General features: G+C 36.2%; 1 protein-coding gene across 4 annotated transcripts in view; it reads right to left on the minus strand.

Annotated features, from left to right (window-relative positions):
• Nucleotides 1–20,589, minus strand: part of agbl1 (AGBL carboxypeptidase 1) — a 201,636-nt gene that overhangs the window by 14,333 nt on the left and 166,714 nt on the right. For all 4 annotated transcript variants that reach the window (XR_013819850.1, XM_079859107.1, XM_079859108.1 and 1 more), the window contains one exon: nucleotides 6,394–6,557. Coding sequence is in view for 3 of the 4 variants with exons in the window: in XM_079859107.1 (XP_079715233.1) it covers nucleotides 6,394–6,557 (164 nt within the window). In the remaining variant the exon portion in view is untranslated. The remainder of the gene's footprint in view (nucleotides 1–6,393; nucleotides 6,558–20,589) is intronic.

Raw genomic sequence — 20,589 nt, forward strand, 5'->3', positions numbered from 1 at the left:
TTGGTGGACTGTTTAGAAAAGAATTCCTAAGATGCCATTTCATGGACTAAAAAGTAGATTTAGCACATAAATTTAGTGCAAAAAATTAGCAAAACTGCAATGTAAAAATGAACACGCTGGCTCACACGCAAAATTATGTAAGAACTTTTGCTGCCTTCAGTGCATTTTTATATATAATGTCACTTAATGCGTTAAATAGTTTGATAAAAAATATTTAGATATTAAATATTAAAAAAAGAATTATGTTAAAAAAAGAAGGAATAAATACCATGGTGAACCAAAATTCCATAGTAAATACAAGTCATTTGACCTCATTTACGAAGATTTGGGGTAGTTATACAAATTTTTTATTTTTCTGAACCTATGACCGACACTTACAGTGAGGAAAATAAGTATTTGAACACCCTGCTATTTTGCAAGTTCTCCCACTTGGAAATCATGGAGGGGTCTGAAATTGTCATCGTAGGTGCATGTCCACTGTGAGAGACATAATCTAAAAAAAAAAATCCAGAAATCACAATATATGATTTTTTAACTATTTATTTGTATGATACAGCTGCAAATAAGTACTTGAACAAAGGCTACTGTACCAAATATTAACATTGATTTTCTCAGGTGTTCAAATACTTATTTGCAGCTGTATCATACAAATAAATAGTTAAAAAATCATACATTGTGATTTCTGATTTTTTTTTTTAGATTATGTCTCTCACAGTGGACATGCACCTACGATGACAATTTCAGACCCCTCCATGATTTCCAAGTGGGAGAACTTGCAAAATAGCAGGGTGTTCAAATACTTATTTTCCTCACTGTACATATGACAACTCATAAACCAGTAGCATCCCATACCAGAAATGCACTGCTCTCTTGATAGATAAAATGACTAAAATATAGTGCAATCAACTTCACACATTCACTTAGCGTAAATATTTAAAAGTAAATTAAATAAAAAATAATTATGCAATTAACAGCCCCTGACTTGATTATAATATGATAATATATATACTGTATAATTGTATGCAAATATATGTGCATTTTTTAAGTTTTAAATGGCATTTTTATATATAATATCACTTAATGCGTTAAATAACAGGCTTGATAAAAAAAAAATTTACAGAAAAAACCCCCAGAATTATGTTAAAAAAAGAAGGAAAAAATACCATGTTGAACCAAAATTCTATAGTAAATACAAGTCATTTGTACATACGACATACATACATATGACAACTCATAAACCAGTAGTCCCTCAGGAAAATAACTAAAGAATGGAGACTGCCTTGGAAAGCAGTGTGATGCATGCCTATTTTTCTCTAAAGAATACTTAAATGCTCTAAATTAATTGAAATGAAGCAAGCTAACTGGCGGGTTCAACCTTCCTCAGTTTCCTGAAGGGCGACCATCATTTCAGAGTGGATTAACAAGTTAATGTAGTTTGTGGTAACTTTTGATGGAATAAGTTTCACAAGTCGGCTCAATTTTCATTGTTGGAATAGCTGAAGGTGCTGGGTGAATCTGAGGACAACATTGCAAAAGGATAAAACGGGCCAATTGGCATGTAAATTCAGCTAGAATTGTTGAGGAAATATTAAAAATGATAATAATCAATTGCTGTTGTTCTTATTAGTGTTATTTCTTGTTTTTGCCTGTCTGTTTGTTTGTTTACCCTTCTAAAGATCCCCCTTTTGTCTCGCAATTGAATGTGTTTCATGGTTGACTAAGCTTTCAACTTCGAGGCTTTGGCGAAGCGCTCTGATGTGGGGGAAGAAAAGAAATCGAGCTCGGGAAGAATTACACAGCGAGCCAGAACATACCGTGGGGACTCATTTCCGAACTGCGTAATGAAAGAACTGAACAAATGTGTCAAGCTGTAATATAAAATGTCATGAAAGGTGTGGAGACGTACAAAGCCGTTTTTATGAGAGCTGGTTATCTTCTGAGGGGTCTGGCATCAAAACGGCTTCTTGGACGTCTTTAGTTCATTAGATAAGAAAACACTTGCTGGTAAGTGATGTCATCAGGAAGCGTTTCTAAGGAGACTAAAATTGAGGTCAGACACAAAATTTTAACTTTTCATTTTAATGCTCAGTCGTTGATAGAAGCCCATTTCCGAATCTATTCAAAAAAGTCATGCTTTATTATTAGAAAATCAATTCTGTGGACTTTTTTTTGAACTATGAAAGCAAAAAAGCTGAACTTTTGACACAAAATATATAATAGACTTGAACATGAAGAGTGTTCATGTGAGCCGCAGGGCTTCATTTGAGATCTAGCAAGTATTGAGCGTTCTGTCGGGCTACACAAAAGTGTTGGGCAGGAAAATAGCATCCATCTGAATGCGAATTGTTTCCCTCACAGAGGAGTCGCAAACAAAAAGGGCTTCCTCTCAGCTCTGAAAGCGCTCGCTTCTCTTTTGTGTCTGGGGCTCGAGGTGAATTAACCATCCACATGACTTTGTCTGGGATGATTTTGGATGCATGCCGTCAGTAGAGCCGGCTTTCCTGGACTGACTCGCAAAAAGCACAAAAGGCACGACTAGAGCTGTGAAGTTGGCGGTCACTGCCTTTGAGTGGAAAGTGATATCCATCTGTTGTCATGTGCTGTGCTGACTGTCAAAAGAAACTGATCAAATCACTACAGACCTAAAAGCAGAAAAGACATCCTTAATAGAGACGGTTTCTCTCTCTCTCTCTCTCTCTCTCTCTCTCTCTCTCTCTCTCTCTCTCTCTCTCTCTCTCTCTCTCTCTCTCTCTCACTCACTCACACACACGTTGGGTTTCCATGTTTCATGGGGACTTTCCATAGACAATAACTGTTATACTGTACAAATTGTATATTCTATCACTAAACCCTATCCCTACCACTAAACACAACCATCACAGAAAACTTTCTGCATTTTTACTTTGTCAAAAAAACATTCTGTTTGATGTATAAGAAGTTTTCCTCATGGGGACCAAAAAACAATTACCTGGTTTCCCTACGTAGTGACATTTTTGACCTTGTGGGGACTTCACAACGTAGGGAATAACAGGTACACACACACACTTTTGTTTTGCTATACTTGGAGGCCCTCCGTAGACGTAATGGTTGTTATACTGTCCAAACTGTATATTCTCTCCCCTTGCACTAACCCTAAACCTGCCCATCACACAAAACTTTCTGCAGTTTTACATTTTCAATAAAACACAATTTGTTATGTTTATTAATCAATTTCCCTTGTGAGGACCAGCCAGAAATCTGGTCCTCACAAGTATAGCAAAACACGCCCCCACACCCAGCTGAAAATTAACCAAACTCTAACCCTAAAATACAACTGACTTCTTCATTATTTAGTGTCCCAACCATAGTGTTAACCAATTTTCCTTTCAAAGATGTTCTTTTGGATAAAAAAAAATGTATGCCGATAATTATTTTCATGTTATTGTCCGTAATTGATAGATGGCTTATATTAAAATGTTATACCATTTTGTCTAATTAAAAAAAAAAAAAAAAAATTTTGACATCACACTATTATAATGTACAGTATGAAAAACAGATATTCATTGTGAGATCTGGGAAATATTTATAAAATAATTATAAATCATATAAAAATAAACATTCGTCCATCCATTTGCCAAGACGCTTGCCCTATGTTAGGTCATGGGGATGGTACATCTAAACATAAACAGAAAAATCATAAATATAAAAAAATTAATTAAATATAAAATCAATAAATATAAAAAAAATACATAAAAAAATAAACCGATATATATAAAATATTGGCCAATACTGAACAAAAACGATAACCAATATAAATCGTGGAACCCAAATTTTTATATTATTTGTCAAATGTCAAAAAACACATTGGTGCACATTGGTTACGGTTGAGGAGATTCCCCTATGTAATGCGCTTTGAGTGCTGAGAAAAGCACTATGTACATGTAATGAATTATTAAATGTTCAGTTATTTCAGTCAAAGACTGAAATCGTAAAAGTGTATTTGTCTATGAAAGTAAAAAAAAATGATGAGCTATATCTTATATCCATCTAAGTAGAGCTCTGGTTCTGGCTGAACCAGACAAGGCTCATAAGCAGAATTCTACAGTTGTGCATAACTGAGTTATGCAATACTCTCGGGTGAGACCAGTCAAGTTTACAGTTTTCTCTTCAGTAAAGGAAGAAGAAGAGGGGAACAATAGAAATGCCGTGAAATCCTGGAGAAGAGAGAAGGGTGGGATAATCTCCTCAGAACACTGAGCGGTCTGTGCGGACAAGATGTAACAATTCAAAACGCACACAAAAGGGATTTAATTGAACTTCGTAGAAATCAATAGCTCAGCTTTGGTCCATTTCATTCCATGACAGAAATCAAGACTCAAAGTGAATTTTAACTTGAGGATACTGGGGAAGGGAAAATAGAGGGAGAGGAGAGAAAGAGTGTGTGTAGAGAAGAAAGGAGTTGGAGAGACGTAAGGAAAACAGAGAAAGTGGCAGTGCTCCCAGGAAACCCCTTCAGTGGCAAATTGAAAACTTGAAAGGGAGCTGATGCACTTTGAATGAGTCTGTCCACGTCCCACAGCTTGAGATCATATTTAAAAAGCCAAAGTAAAATGGCTGCCTCACTTGGCAACAGCAACTCTGGAATATGACTCTTAAAGATCATTAACAAGGTCACTTTGGCATCTCATATCATAACGTGGTATAGTGCTTAGAATGCGGCATTTTACAGATATTCCTCATTCTATTTTTACAGTACTAAGAAAAATTGAACCGAGAGTTATTACGTCATTGTTCTATTTGCATACTGACTGCAATTGGTTGGTTAATTATGTGAGTATTCAGTATGCAAATATAGACATCTACACAAGCTGCAGACGAAAAAAAAACAAAACAAGACGAGCAAAGTCATGACAACAACAAAATACCTCTGATGCAGCATTTTATTTACCCAGAACCACATCCTAACATTTAAATTTACCCAAAACTTCAACATTTCCTCCCCATATATTTCCTTCAGGACAAACACATTTTCTCACACTTTTCTGCAATTATTAAACCACCTAATATACTCCATCTCCATCAAAATTTCAGCCTTACATTTATGCATGTTAATTTTTTATATATATTTTTTTATAATTTAAGAAAGCCCCTCCACTCACTCACACCAGCTCAGAGATCCACTCGATCAACTTTACTGTAGAAAACTCTGCACAATGGCAAGTGGAAATACTGGTTTAATTCAGCCATATATTTTTGAACCAGAAACTGATTCGGAAGAAGAGAAAGAGTGAATTATAGGGTTGTCTACAAGTCGAGGTATCAGAATGGTAATGCGTTTTATGCATCTCTCTACAACGTCGGACAAATGCTAATTAATATGATTAACCTTTGGCTTGACTCCGTTATCAAACAGCTAATAATGTGCTGCTAATGTTACACAAACCATCTTCCCGTTCGCCATCTCAGAGTCAGGCAGCTGCCTTCTAACAATCAGCATCCTTAGAAACACTTTGAACAACTCAGAATGTCAGTGGAGAAAGACATATAGTTCATCATAACATCGTAATATACATCATATACATAATTCACCCGCCATATTGATAAATGTACCCGATTGTTCACATCAACAGAAAAATATAGCGGGATAACCTGGCTTCTCTTGAGACTCTCCTGTTTCGCAGCATAGTAATGATAACATGCTAATGCCCGCCAATGCAATGCACATGGTTTGTCTTAAAACACATTACAAACACCACAGAGACATATAAACAACATTAAAAACTTGATTTTTTACCACAGGGGGACTTTAATAAAAAAGTGAACCATAAATGCAGAACCCCATCAATTTCTCTCTCCCTCTATAATGTTCCAAATGCTAATTTTAATAAAAACTTTAATGCTATTCCTTTGCTGCTGTGGGCTTGCACTGATATTCCTTTAGGAAAAGCGCATCTAACTCTTATTTTCATTCTGCTCCACCGAAGCAGAATCGTTATCATAATATAGTTACAGACAATTATAGTCATCAAGTATAAATCCCACAGGGCCAGCTGAATGTGCATATACTAACAAAAAAAAGTGTCTAATTTCAAATAATTAAATGCAGCTGAGTAATTTGTGTATAGCAAAATAAAAAGATTTATCGTTCAAATGAATATTCCTACTTTAAAAGGGAATAGAATAATTCTCAATAACTTTCGTTTTTTACGTTTTATTCAAGGCCATGTCTAATTAAACTCTGCGGTATTCGCAAATTTGAACATCTGTATTAATAGCAAACCCAGCTGAGAAGCACTGTTTTAAAGTATTGAGTATAAACCATTGATTTAGAAAAACTTTTTATTGTGGTCTATTTTGACGAGTTTTGAAGCCAGAGACGTATGTGATGTCAAAATATCTTCATTTAAAACTCACGTATTGGATTTGTGGTCGAGCAGCCTGTCGTCCAGGTCCAGCAGGGCAGGCGCGTGGTGGATCAGACGGCTGTTATAATGGATGGAGTTCCTCCTGAGGGTGAGAAGACTCTGGCTGAACTTCATTCCCATCTCCTCCAGCTCCCGCGTCCCTGTCTGCAAGCCCTGCGAGGTGAAAACATTTGAGATTTAAGATTGACAGACTGATTGATGGGGGCTGTCAAACAACATTTACAGACTTGTCTCTTAATTCTGGAGCCGTTTCGCAAGTGACCCTTCTGCGTTTGCTCTGTGAAAATTTATGAAATTTAAAAGACATGAAAGTCATTGATTTAAAGAGCAAAATAACAGTAAAATACAAGTCAATCAAAACAAGGTTGTTAGATTCAAAACACTGAACAAAAACAGACAACAAAATTTAAATTTCAATACAAAACAAAAAACAAAAATACAAACACAAACCAAATATAAAAAACAAACCAAAAGAAAAAAACTAATAAAAAATAATAATCAATATTTAAAAAAAAAAAATAGACAACAAAATTAACAATTCAGATGGTAAAACTAAAGGTTTATGAAAGAAAAGTTTATTATTAGCATTATTTGTTTGCAGATGGCACTCGGTTTGATATTTTTTAATCTAGCAACATTAAGTGAGTCTTCAGAGCCCAAATATCTTGTGTGGCCACTGTATTTGCAGCCTTTTGTAGCACATTTGCTGAAATTTAGCTGAAAGTAGCATTTAGTCAGGTCCCAAAATGAATCTGCATTGACACCACAATGTTATTGCACACTTCCCACTGTGCACAAACTCTCCTCTCATATAATGCACTGTTCCAGAAATAACCGTTAATGGAAATCCAGACACTAACAATATTTTCTGCCACTAGTAAACAAACACCGCACAGGCATTGAAACGTTCACGCTTTTCTAGGCACACAAACCCCAGCAATAACCCCACGAGTCCTGACTCAGTGGTTCAATGAGCTGTGGATTACTGCAGGTTAACAAAATCAATAAATCTGCAGCGTCTCCATGTTTCTTCAGCGCTCCACTCACTGGTGAAGCCAAAACAAGCATCTACGTAATTATTCATGCTTCCATCAAATTCAAACCAAAACATCCATTATATATATTTATGATATAAAGTAAATGTCTTGAAATAAACTATAGACATTATATATATATATATATATATATATATATATATATATATATATATATATATATATATATATATATGAAGACTTCAGATGCAAAAGCCTCTAAGTGCCATCTGAAATTTTCTTCTAGAATGATCATTTTTATCAAGCTTGTATGTTTATGCTCAGTTATGTCACTTTAATGGCAATGAAAATTACCTATTAATTGTCATTAAAGTGAAATTACTGAACCTAAATATACGAGCTTGATAAAAATGCTCATTTTAGAAGAAAATTTCAGATGGCACTTAAAGTCTTTTGCATCTGAAGTCTTCATATATATATGTATATATATATATATTAAGCTAAAATCTTAAGATAAGAGATTCAATCAAGACATCATGCATCAACTATGTGCAGTCAGTTGTTAACAGTCAAACAACATGATTACAACTTTTTTTTCCCCCATATCATATTGATTCTTGTCCAAATAAAGTCTTTAACCTTGCCTGTTTCAACATTCAGTTTTCTGTCAGATTACGCCTTTCATAACATCATAATGATTACAGATTATTTCGTCACGAAGCAGCTGCACCTGCTCGTTCAAGCATGTTATTGGCGTGTGAACGCTGCATGCTTCCCCTGAGAAAGTGTGGCAGCGAATCCCCGTGAGCCCTTCATTCACTGCAACCCTGGCCTGGTGAGATTGATCCCCGTTTGCCTGCAACGCAATCTCCATTAGAGACCATTCATTATGAGCGATCGCTGCAACCAAATCAAGCGAGAAAAAGGTGCCACCTTTTTTTTTAGATGAGCCACCACACTTATTTAGTCTGCATCTTTCACCCCATGTGATGCCTTCATCCAGTGCTGGGAAGACTACTTACCAATTGTGGTCCATTACTTAAGGCAAATTACATCATGGAAATTAATGAATTATTACATTACACATTTTAGGTAATATAATCAGACTACTTTTTGATTACTTCTAGATTACTTTTGACCTAACTCGTCTCATTTGATTTGAAAAGGACAATCATGTGCCATATTAATACAAAACTACAAAGAATTTTTTTTTGTTTTTTTTTGTTATCAACAAATACATATGTTAGGGTTTCCCAAAATGGGATTTGTAAATTGAAAAGAAAATAAATAAATAAATAAAGATCTTAGAAATTTTACATTAAAAGAAATAATAATTTTAAAATAAAATACAACATTTATTAAAACAGATTTAATATTTAATAAGTAGATAAATATTGTATTTGATTATGCTGTTTGGCTTCTCGATTTTCTGTGTAATTAAAGCCTCCTGACTAGTGGCTGGTCTGTGCGTGCAATTCCATAAAACTGCAAGACTTTTTGAACATATATAAGCAAAAAACTTTTAAACGGTACATTTAAAAAAAATATGGATATTAAATGAATTCTGAATAATATATAGCCATTTTTGTGAATATTAAGCAGTCATGTATAAAGTAATCATCAATTAAAAAAAGACACTGTAATATGATTATGACTATTGTAAAATGTAAAGTAATCTAAAATGTAATGTAATCTAATTACATGTTTTTAATTTTTGGAATCTTAACCAGATTACATAAAATCAGTTACTACCCAGCACTGCTTACATCCCTTCTTTCTCTCTTTCTCTTGCTGTAGAAAAGCGAGTCTTGGTTGTGAACTCAGCATGCCAGATGAGTCAGAAGTGAGCTAGCGTCGGCGCTAATACCTTAAGAGTCTCGCCACACTCTGGGGAAGCGGCCAAATTAATGGGAAGCCGTGTAAGGAAGAGAATGATGGGTGAGCAACACCAGGCACACCCACCTACACCTGACCTTTACGTGATCAAGAGACAGAGTACAAAAACACACACACACACACACACACACACACACACACAAACGTCCACGCCGTAGACACAAACTCACTCTGTCAAGACCGCCGCAAACATAAACAGACGTTTACCCGCAGCCTCCCTCCAACCGGCCAATGAGACGCTGAGGTGCCAAAAGCGAGGGAGAACTGCTCAGTATGAGTGCGGCTGTGTGTTCTGGGTATCGCTCTTCAATAATTTAGAGGCAAAACGGGGGGTTACATGTGTAGAATGCATAGAGCCTGGGCTGTTTGTTCGGAGTCGAAAATCGATTCTCACCATGTTTGCATTGAGAAGGCCACACTGATCATTTCAACTGACACAAGGCCCTTTTAACTTCCTTTCGGATGCAATCGCTCATGTTAAAACACTTGTATGTTTAGAGAGGAAGCTGAACCCATTAATGTTTGCATCCAGATAATTGCAAATTAAGCACAGCAAAGCAACTACGTCAAAAACGTTGTCAAGAACAACCATATCTGACAATAATAAATATGTATATAATGCAGATGAATAAAATGTTCCACAAGGAAAATGTGGAAGCAGTTATGAACAGTTCAGTAGACGTTCTTCAGATGTTTGTACAACATTCAGATAATGTTTTGTGATATTTATGATTCAGAATGATGCGCATGAACCTGATCTCTTAGGATTTCAGATATTCGCACACTATATTATCAGAAAGTTCCCACACTTTCTGCAGTTCATTTCCATGACATTCAGTAATTTTTTTATGGATCATTTAAAAAAAAGATTGCACTCACAAAGAGTAGTTACATTTTTAGAGATTTCCAGACATTTTCACATTTTTCACAATAAAACAGACATTTGAAGGTAACTGCAGTTTGTTACTGGAACAGTCTCACATAAATTTATGTTGGCCAAGCATTCGCGTCTGCGTTTGCGTCCTTGCATAATGTGTCTTGCCTTACGGGCATCTTGGCGATGTATATGTATGCGTTTAGTGAATAAAGACATTTCCAGGCATCAGAGCTGATTAACTGATCAAAGAATGTAAGTAATTTGTTTTCAACCAGTTAACAACCGTTGATTTAACACTCGCTGAGGAACAAATAAAACAAAAATATGACTAGCGTAATAGATGGGTCCCAAACACAGACAAATATACACACTTTGCATGCTCTTGTTTGCAAATTAGCCAATCTAAATCACTTTGTGCCTAGACTTTTTGTGTGACAGAGAGAGGAAAATAATTAAATAAAAAGACGCTTGTTCACTTATGCAGCAAAGCGTTTTGGTCGGCAGGGGCAAATTCCTTGTTTATTGGAGTGACAGTTTTTCCCTTTGATAAGGCCAGAGTTGAGGAGAGCCAAGCAGGCAGCAGGAAGACTGCCAAAACCACACACAGGCATAGCAGCTATCATGCCCTTTCAGAGGGCCCAAGCCATTAGAGAGGTAAATTACCCCTCCTGATCGCTCTTATTAACTCTAAGCTAATCTCAGCGGCATACGGCTTGATCACCATGGCACTATGCCACTGAATAGACTGGAATCAATCGTAAGAAATGGCCCCGTGGCAGCAAATAAAAAAAAAAAATCTCGATTTTGGAGCATTAAAGTCGAATAGATGAAAGGACATTCATAAGAATGTGAAAACTACATCTTTTGTGTAATATAGCGTATAAAATATATTAAATATACGATAACGTATCATGTACATTCACATATGTACATAAAACAAACAGTGCTCAATACAAACAAATCAAAATCACTCCGGTAAAGACACCAAGGATGATAACTATGAAGATAACCATAACCGATAACCGATAACTTTATTAGCCTCAACATCAATGCATGATGTTATTTTTATAAGATGAATTTATCATGCTAACAGCTAATAACACGTTAAAGCTACTTGTCAAAAGAAGCTTCACAAGTAGAGATGAAAGACTAATATAATGGGCCCTATCTTGCACCCAGCGCAATTGACTTTGTACACCGTATCATTCCTAGACTTTTCCCTCCACAGAAGCACGTCGGTTAACTAAGAAATACACTTGCCCTCCCCGGGGCGGTTCAGCGCAAAGAGGAGGCGTGTTCTGGCACAAACGTTCCCTGATGCTATTTTGCAGGTTTAGAAAACAATTCCGCCACTGACCGAAAAAAACTAGTTTAAAGTCAGTGGCGGGTTGCGCATGTTATTCATATGCTATTTTAAGGGCGCATGCTTGGCCATAATCAATGTAGCGTGTGCACAACGCGCATACACTTTGATTCTCTCATCTACACAAAGACGTAGCAGGTTTAATTTTTGCAAATCATAGCCTACATTATTACGATAGATAGATAGATAGATAGATAGATAGATAGATAAACAGTTTATTATAAAAGCATACATCTAGCATACACATTTACCCAAATTATCATACGCCTGTTTAACCAAAGTTAATTTGGGTGTGTTTCTCCATCCTCAACGTCCCTGACGAGAACGTCGGTCTCCTCGGCAGTGAAGCACTCCTGGTGTGCGTCTGGCAAATCCGCCGTTATAATAGGAATCCGCTATAGAACAAGTGCGCCTGCTCTTAAAGGGAATGTGAGATGTCGCTCTGATTGGTTTATTTCACGTTACGCCCAAACCACACCTATGAATAATGAAGCTACTTCAGACCAACCCCTTTTAGATTTGCATCGGGCGCAAGAGTCATTTATCCCGCCGGTATAATAGCAACAGCGCCCAAGACCCGCCCACAAAGTTACTTGCGTTTTGCGCTTGATACTTGCGTTTCAGATCGTTAAAATAGGGCCCATTGTGTCCAAAAGCTAATTTAACATCTTGCAGGTATAAAATAACGCAATTTCTGCTCCTAGATGTTTAAATATTTAAATGCAACAAAACGCAGGATCTCTAAATTCATAAAAAAAAAAATCTAGATAAACTTCACTAATCGACTCGTCATCCTGGCCAATTTTTTTTTTTTTTTTTTCAAGTTCCAAGTGATTTTGTACATTTGAATGATTTTATTGAATGTAACTTTGCTAATTAGCATGTGGCATGCTAATGTCACTGTCGGCATTTCAAATGACAATGATGTATAGCATCTGAACTGTCTGGTCTTGCGTCGCATCGCTCACTTACCTCCTGACATATACACACAAAACACACCTTTCTTCCCTTCAGCCTGCAATCATAAATCAATGACAAGTCACACAAATGCTAACTAGTGGCTACCTGGCCACTTTCAACCAAGTGCTTTATTTCCCCTGAGGCTTCTGTTGCTACGTCTTGTAGTTAAACAATCTAGCAGGACATTTTTTTTTTTTTTTTAAGCAAAGAACTCTTTGGAACTGTTTTCCAATAGAGGCCCAAGCATATCAGAGCTCTGCTAGCAAGCCTCAGTGTCATTGATGAAGTGAGTCATGATCAGAGTTACTGACTCAGCGGCTCCCTCTAGTTCTAAGCTGTAACACTGCACCACTGGAAATGACCTAACATGTGTTTCTTACACAATCCCTAGAAGAGTAACAGAGTAAAATATAGCTGCAAGCAGCAATTATCAGGGGCAAGCGCAAGAAGACGATAAGACATGCCAACATGCTGCAGTGACAGACCAACTGCAGCAAGGAGGAATTAAAGACATTTAAAGAGGATTTTAGGCAAAATGGCTGAACAATCATATATACAGTAATTAAAAATATGATTTAACGGTTTATCACTTTCGACCAATAAGTGGCACATTTACGAAATTGATGTGGTGTGGTCAGAGTGAGGTGACAATGACAAAGTTTGGTGTCAATATGTCAAGGCATTGCAGAGATAAAGCCTAGTCATTTTGGCATCATGCCTCAACTTTGCTACTGTGGTATACGAAAATGGTTTCGTCTATTGACACGAAATCCATAACATTTTGTCGGCACGGTCTGGAGATGATACGATTAAGATTTTGGTGAAAATCGGACAAATGGTCTAGGAGAAGTTCGAAAAAGTAGGTTTTAAAAGAAAATAAAGATGGCAGACAGGAAGTTTAGCTGACTATGACAAAAATGGTATCTATTTTTCTAACCTTCTCCTTCTAACCTTTCCCGCAAGCGGTTCTATGGGCTGCCACAGACTTCCATACGGAATAAGAAGAAGAAGAAGAACGCCAATGATTTCAAGAGGTGCCTACGCACTTTCAGTGCTTGGCCCCTAATTAGCTGGTTTTCTTAGATGATCTCTGGAATATCTCTGACAGTGGTATATTATTTTTTATCCCAATGCTTCTCATCATTTATACTGTGATTAAAATCCAAGTTTTTTGGGGAAATTAAAAGTTAGTCAAATTGCAGAAACTGCTCAGAAAAATCTATTTATTTTGCTATTCTAGCATGATAATAAGATTTAATGCATATTATTATTAGCATTTACACAGTATTGTTTTATCATTACTGGCAGTAATTTTGTAATGTTTTTGTTCATTTTAAAATCGACAAATGAGCAAAACAAATTTCTTGCTAAATGCTAAATAATAAAGTATATATAAAATAATAAATAATTTCATCTTTCATAAGCCGTGTTTCGTTGGGAGTGAAAGTCTAAAGAGAGTCAGGGTTGGTTTTGATTGACCATATGTTTCCTGTGGCCCCTGGAGTTTCAGCTAGAAACTTTTAAAGATTGATAATCATAAACTAAGTGGAATTATTAAAGATGATGTTAAAATTAAGCTCATGCAAACATCATCTGTTTATTCAAGCGGGACACATCCAGTAAACATCACACTTAAAAATCACATTCCATAAATATGGTTTGTACATTGTGCCTAAAAACATAACAAATAGTCTCAAATCTATTACTCTGAGACAAAATGAGTTCTTAGCTGCTGAACCTTCTTTACAAAATTCTCCTTTAAACAAAAAGCCAAATTAGAAAGCTGTGATTGCATTTGAATTATTTTCTTCCGAAATGTTAATAATCAGAGACACTAAGGAAGAGCCATTGTATCTCGTTTTTTTCCAAGTGCATATGGGATTGACAACTTTTAAAAACATTATACTCTTTTCCACAGTCAAGTATACAGTATCAATGTTAAAATCCATTTCATTTTAATAATATATATTTATATTTTATCATTTTTGAAGTAAAAAATGTTGTATAATTTCAATAAACAATAACAATGAAAATACTTTATTATCAATAATAATAATAAATAAATATATTTATTTACTCATTTTCTATACAATTTATGCTAACTAACCTTCATCATGTCATAACATTTGTTTTAAATATTTCAAAATCCTAAAATGGTGTTTATTTGCAGATTTTGAAACTCTACACAATGGACTTTTTAACCCCACTGTATAAAAAAAAAGTCCAGGCAGCTTTTTTTAACTTACTTGGACATGTCTATCTGTTTGTGTGTGTGTGTGTGTGTGTGTGTGTGTGTGTGTGTGTGTGTGTGTGTGTGTGTGTGTAAATGTGTGAATGTATCCTCATTTAAAATCCATGCTCTCTTCCAGTAGACCAGGCAACTGACATTTCCTCTCATAGTCCTGCATGACACCATCATTTAAAATCAGCTACTGATGAATAGTGAATGGAAACAGAGATCCGATTCTAAAAGCTGGACCTGCAGCAATGATTTAGAGAGGTCTGTGGTGTTCATCGTTTGAAGTGCTAGCTTTCCCTTCACCTTGGAGAACATTGTGATGGAGATGCCGGAGGCATCCAGAACATCTAAGTGCATATCACACAACCAAGAGAGAGGAAGTCCAGACGAACATCGAAACGTATAAGAATTTCAATCTCACAACATCTGAAGAACACTTAAAAAGAAGGAATTGTTTCATTTAAAACGATAATTGAATCAAAAAAATATTACATATATATTTATATTAACTATTATTAATTTTATTTATTTACATTACATATACATTTTGATTTAATTATAATTCTTTATTCACAATATGATATATGAATGTATGTAATTATATGATATATATATACAGTATATATATATATATATATATATATATTAGGGCTGTCGCGATAACCGCAATATCGCAGTACCGCGCTACTGACAGGCCAACCGCAGAGGAATTCAAGTAACCGCAGCAACCGCGATATTCGCGTGTTTTCTTTTTTCATAAGGCTATACCCTTCTTGTTTTGAACTTCGTGCATGTGTATTGAATGTTAAATAAGTTAATAATGATAATAAGACGTGGTGGTCATGGTTTTATCATGGTGATTTGTACAGAGGCTTCGTGGATTTGCACGTAAGCCTAAACAGACAGTGAATGAGAGAGATCGACTGAGCACGTGCGATTACCTGCGTCTGTCTTTGAGGTCAAGTCATATTCGTGAAAAGGTTGCCGTGTACAAGGAAAGTTAAATATTTGTCCTGTCATCCTTTTAACGTTTAAAATAAAGGGTATTTACCATGAATGGCATCAGCGACAGCGCTGGTCAGCATCCACAGCGCGAGGAACTCGCGGTCGCGGGAAACAAAACTCAGTGAGTCACGCATTGAATCAATGCCATTTGTCTCTATTAAGTGAAGCTTCAGCGTTACCTATGCAACGCATTGCTGGTCAGCTGAGCCTTGAAAAGTGGAGCTCAAAGTTAAAAACAATTAACCTTGTTTCATTACTATCTTTTAATGAATCAATCAGCGTTTTTGAACGTGTTGTTGAATGAATGGTTTAATGACTCACTCAAAGACAGTCCGTTGCCGTAACAACTGCGCGCTGAGTGACAGGATTTCAATGCGCAGATACGCTGTTTAGTTTCGGTTTTTTAGTTACTGAAAATGTACTCGTTTTTGTGCATGCTGACCACATCGTAACACTTATTTATATAGCAACAAATAAATCAAAATAAATTAATAAATGCGGTAAAACCGCATATCGCGCTATTGAGCCACTCATAATTACCGCAAGGGAAAATCCTTCACCGCGACAGCCCTACTATATATATATATATTATATAATATAATTATATTAGATAATATGTAATAATAATTATTTAATAATAATTATATTATATAATAATATGTATATAATTTGTAAATCATTACATTTTTATTTTATTATTATAATTATTTTTTATTATATATATATGAAGACCTCCGATGCAAAAGCCTCTAAAAGCCACCTCTGCCAAAAAGGAGATAATTATATTGAGTGAATGCTCTCTGCACATAGTATACGTTTATCAAATACTTTCACTTCAAACTCACTAAATCCCAGCCTCAGCCCATTCAGAAATGTCGGTACTTGGGTAGAAACCTATACATAGGAGCACCTGATAAAAATGTTAATATTAAACAAAAACTTTAGATGGACTAAGAGGCTTTTGCATCTGAAGTCTTCATATATATATATATATATATATATATATATATATATATATATATATATATATATATGAAAAAGCTCTTGCATGGTGCAACCACAGATTAAACTTTTCCATAGACTCGTCTTTGGCGTATAATTTAATGGAAGTTCTCAGCTGATTGTCAGACCTGCACACTCAGCACAGTCAATGTCCTCAGTTTGCTGCGCCTTGCAAAATATTGCCGTGGCCATAATTAAAAGCCGTCCTTTGATATTAATCACATATTATGAGAGTTGCTTTAATCAATTTGCAAACATCAAATTACTGTCTCGAGCATATGTTCCTCAAAATGGCTGTAGCCATCATTATTTCTTTTTTTTTTTTAAGAGATCCAATTAAATTTCTGGAAATCGTATGGGTCATAACTCCACTTACTGTCCTGAAATACAATTATCAGATCAGTCATCGTCTAGGAAAAGCCTCTCAGTGGCAGCCATAGAGCATCCCATCCAAACAGTCAATCTGATTCATGTCTCCAGCCTGTCGCAGTTGATCCACAATTCACCTTGTATGACACATTTATCCCAAAGTGAACATGAAACTGAACTCATAAGCCATTTTCCTTCTAGAATGTCACATATTTTTGCAGTATGGGATACGATTTGAATTGATTGGATAAGTAAAAAAAATACAAGCCAGAATAGAGCCAGGTGATTGGAGGGATTAGGCCAAAATCTTGGTCTTGATGATGTCAGCCATGAAGGAAAGTTGCTTCAGATGATGAAACTTTTTTTTTATTTGGACTAATGTGCACTGATGAATCGTTCATATATAGACATATATATATATAATTTCATGAAATGAAAAGCAATGTTTGCGCTGAAGCTCTGTTTTCAAAGTTTCTCCAACCTTCAAACAAACTATACCAAGTCTAAACATCTGACATTGAATCAGACAGTATTTACAGCCTATTACATGTCAATTTTAAGTTGAGGAGATAAATTACCCACTAAAAAATGTTCCACGTTTGCTGCAAACTCCCTGTAGACTCACTAAGCTAAAATTCAAACTTTGCTTCACAGTTTCGTTTCGAGACAAAAGTGTTTATCCTAGCTGCGACTAAATTGAACCTAATCAGAATGTAGCACTCGGCATACTTAATTAAACGAACTTTGTACCAATTTCATCACGCCTCTCGTTTATCTTAATCCACGTGTTTCCTCAAAAAAAACACAATAGCTGATTAAGTTTAGAAGAGAAAGAAGTGCAAAGGAAAGGAAGTGGGGAATTTCATTCGGCAGTCTGAAATTGCAAAGCTAAGGTGATTAAAGGTGCCGTCTTTGTGATGCAAATGAGATTCCTTTTGAAGATTATCCTTCGTTTGGCAAAAGACACCACTGCTTTGAGTGGGAGACCGTCAGAAAAGGTCCTACCGGTGTCATTGGCAATCTGGGAAAATGGATAAGTTTCACTTCCTTTTCAGTCCAGAGCAAAAAAAAAGCTTGCCGCCCAAAGCTCAGATTTAGTAAGATGTTTCTTTTATGGTACAGGTGTAGCTGTCTATCTGATCAGGGATTCGGCTAGGCAGTGATGACATTTCAGAGACAGCGTTACTCCGAATGACCCAGGCTCTGATTTACTGACTGAGAACGTAATTAAGCTTCGCTCCATTCCCGAATCCCAGAGCTCGTCTGAGCTGCTAATTGGCATGAATTAGCTGTGAACAGAGGGAGTTTCTATCCACTCCCCACTCTTTTCTCTCACTCTTTTTTTTTTTTTTAACGTTCCCACTCACACTAACTCACATTAAAGGACCCGGAGAGGGCCCACTTGAATTGGCTCCACAGTCTAATGGTCTGCCAGGTTCCTGACATCGGCAGTGAATATTAGTACAGACTTTTTAATCAAGAGACTCTCGGGCTGCCGCCCATTGCTAAAAGTACATGTACCAAAACATCTGGCCTGCCAGCTGCGCTTGTATGCCCCGCTCGTAATGAAATGTCTGATTTTCTGATCCATTAGTCCAAATCTATACACATTTAGAAGCTCATGCGTCCTGCATATTGTCCGATACGCTCTTCAAACACCAACAGGGATGTGGATTAGTCTGACAATGGACATTCGGATAGGTTCGGAAACACAATAACTGACTTTAAATGACTTATAGTTATAATGAAATAAAATATACATTTATACATCAAAAGTATATACAATATTAATTAAAAATAATAATAAATATTAAAAAAAAATTATATACTGTTTATATACACTGTCTTTTTTAGTTGCTGAAGTATTGAGTACATAAACAAAATTTTATTTCAGACCAAGGCTGTTCCACACACTACTGTTTTGAAAGAAGAAAGCAAAGTGGATCTAACCAGCACAGTGAGAGACATGGACGTTCCAGATGCACAACAAGACAAGGAGTACATCAGAGACTACAGTCTGAGAAACAGACCCCTGACTGGTGCTTGGCTGGCAGCTTCATTGAACAGTACAAACTAAACATCAACAGTCAGGAGAAGACTCCAAAATTTTTTGGGCAGACTGCCAGAGAAGATCTAACACTGACACATACAAAAAAAAAAGTGTTATTGAGCAAAATAACAAAAATTGGATGGTAAACAATTATGGATGGATAACTCTAAAGTCTTGTTAGTCAATCCTGTCTTACTGAGAAAGAATAGGGCTATTCTCACCTGTCCACCTGCTAGCTGGCACAGATCCTGTCTGTTTTATTTGAGCTACAAGTCCCATTTTGACTGTGAATAAGAGATTAAACTTAATAAAATGTCTCCCTCAAGAGCTGACATTCTCCTATCAGACATTTCTCCTCAACCATTAGCACTTTCTGAAAACATTTTTCTTACTTGCAAAACCTTTAGAGGTGCAGTCCATGGTCAAGAGTAATTCGGCACCCTGTCCTTTATTAAAGGGCTGCCAGACCTCCCGGAACGTTCACAAATGTCACCGCGTTAGAATCACTCTACTTTGACTAAATCCCATCTGCCAGTATCGCTAATATTACCAAGTTTGGCCTGTACAACATGACTGTTTGCTTAGCTAGCTAAGAACCAAACCAAGTCCTTTTAAGGCAAGCCAGTTCACTCAGTGGCCATCTTGGGTAATGTCCCCAGGTAGCTATTTTCTATATATTTTCTAGCTACTTCCTATACAATAGTACAATTTGTCAAGATCATTTTGCATTAACAAATATCAAATTAGCATATTTGTTCCATCTGCTTCTTATACTGTACCTGGTACCAAACCAGGCAAAAACTCTGCATAAAAGTGAAAACAAAAAAAAAACAAAAAACCTTCTGGAAGTTAATTCTCAGGGAAGCTGATACGCAGGTATCTAGGCTACGATCTGAAAACCGCATGTGGCTAAATAAGCAGGTTAATGAATGATTATTAAACTTGTAGATGGGGCGAGGATGAGTAGATAATGAATACCTGGGAAAACGAGGGATGGTCCCTCAGACAGCATCATTAGAGAAGAGGATGGCTGTGGGAAAGCCAGATGGAGAATGCCAAGGGATAAAAAGAAGGTCAGATTTAAGCTAGGCGCTTGCAGCTAATCTGATTAAAAACGGAGTGTGGTATATTTCAGCCACATGAAAGGGATAGTTCACCCAAAAATGAAAATTCTGTCATTTACTCACCCTCAAGTTGTTCTAAATCTGTATGAGTTTCTTTGTTTTGTTGAAAGCAAAAGAAGATATTTTGAAGAATGCATGTAACCAGACAGTTGCTGTTTCCCATTGACTTCCATAGTATGATAAATAAATACTACAGAAGTCAATAGGGACCAGAAACTATTTGGTTGCCAACAATATCTTCTTTTGTGTTCATTAGAACAAAGAAACTCATACAGTGAGTTGATGAACTTGATGACAGAACTTAA

The sequence above is a fragment of the Squalius cephalus genome (assembly GCF_949319135.1).
Source record: "Squalius cephalus genome assembly, chromosome: 23".
NCBI lineage: Eukaryota > Metazoa > Chordata > Actinopteri > Cypriniformes > Leuciscidae > Squalius > Squalius cephalus.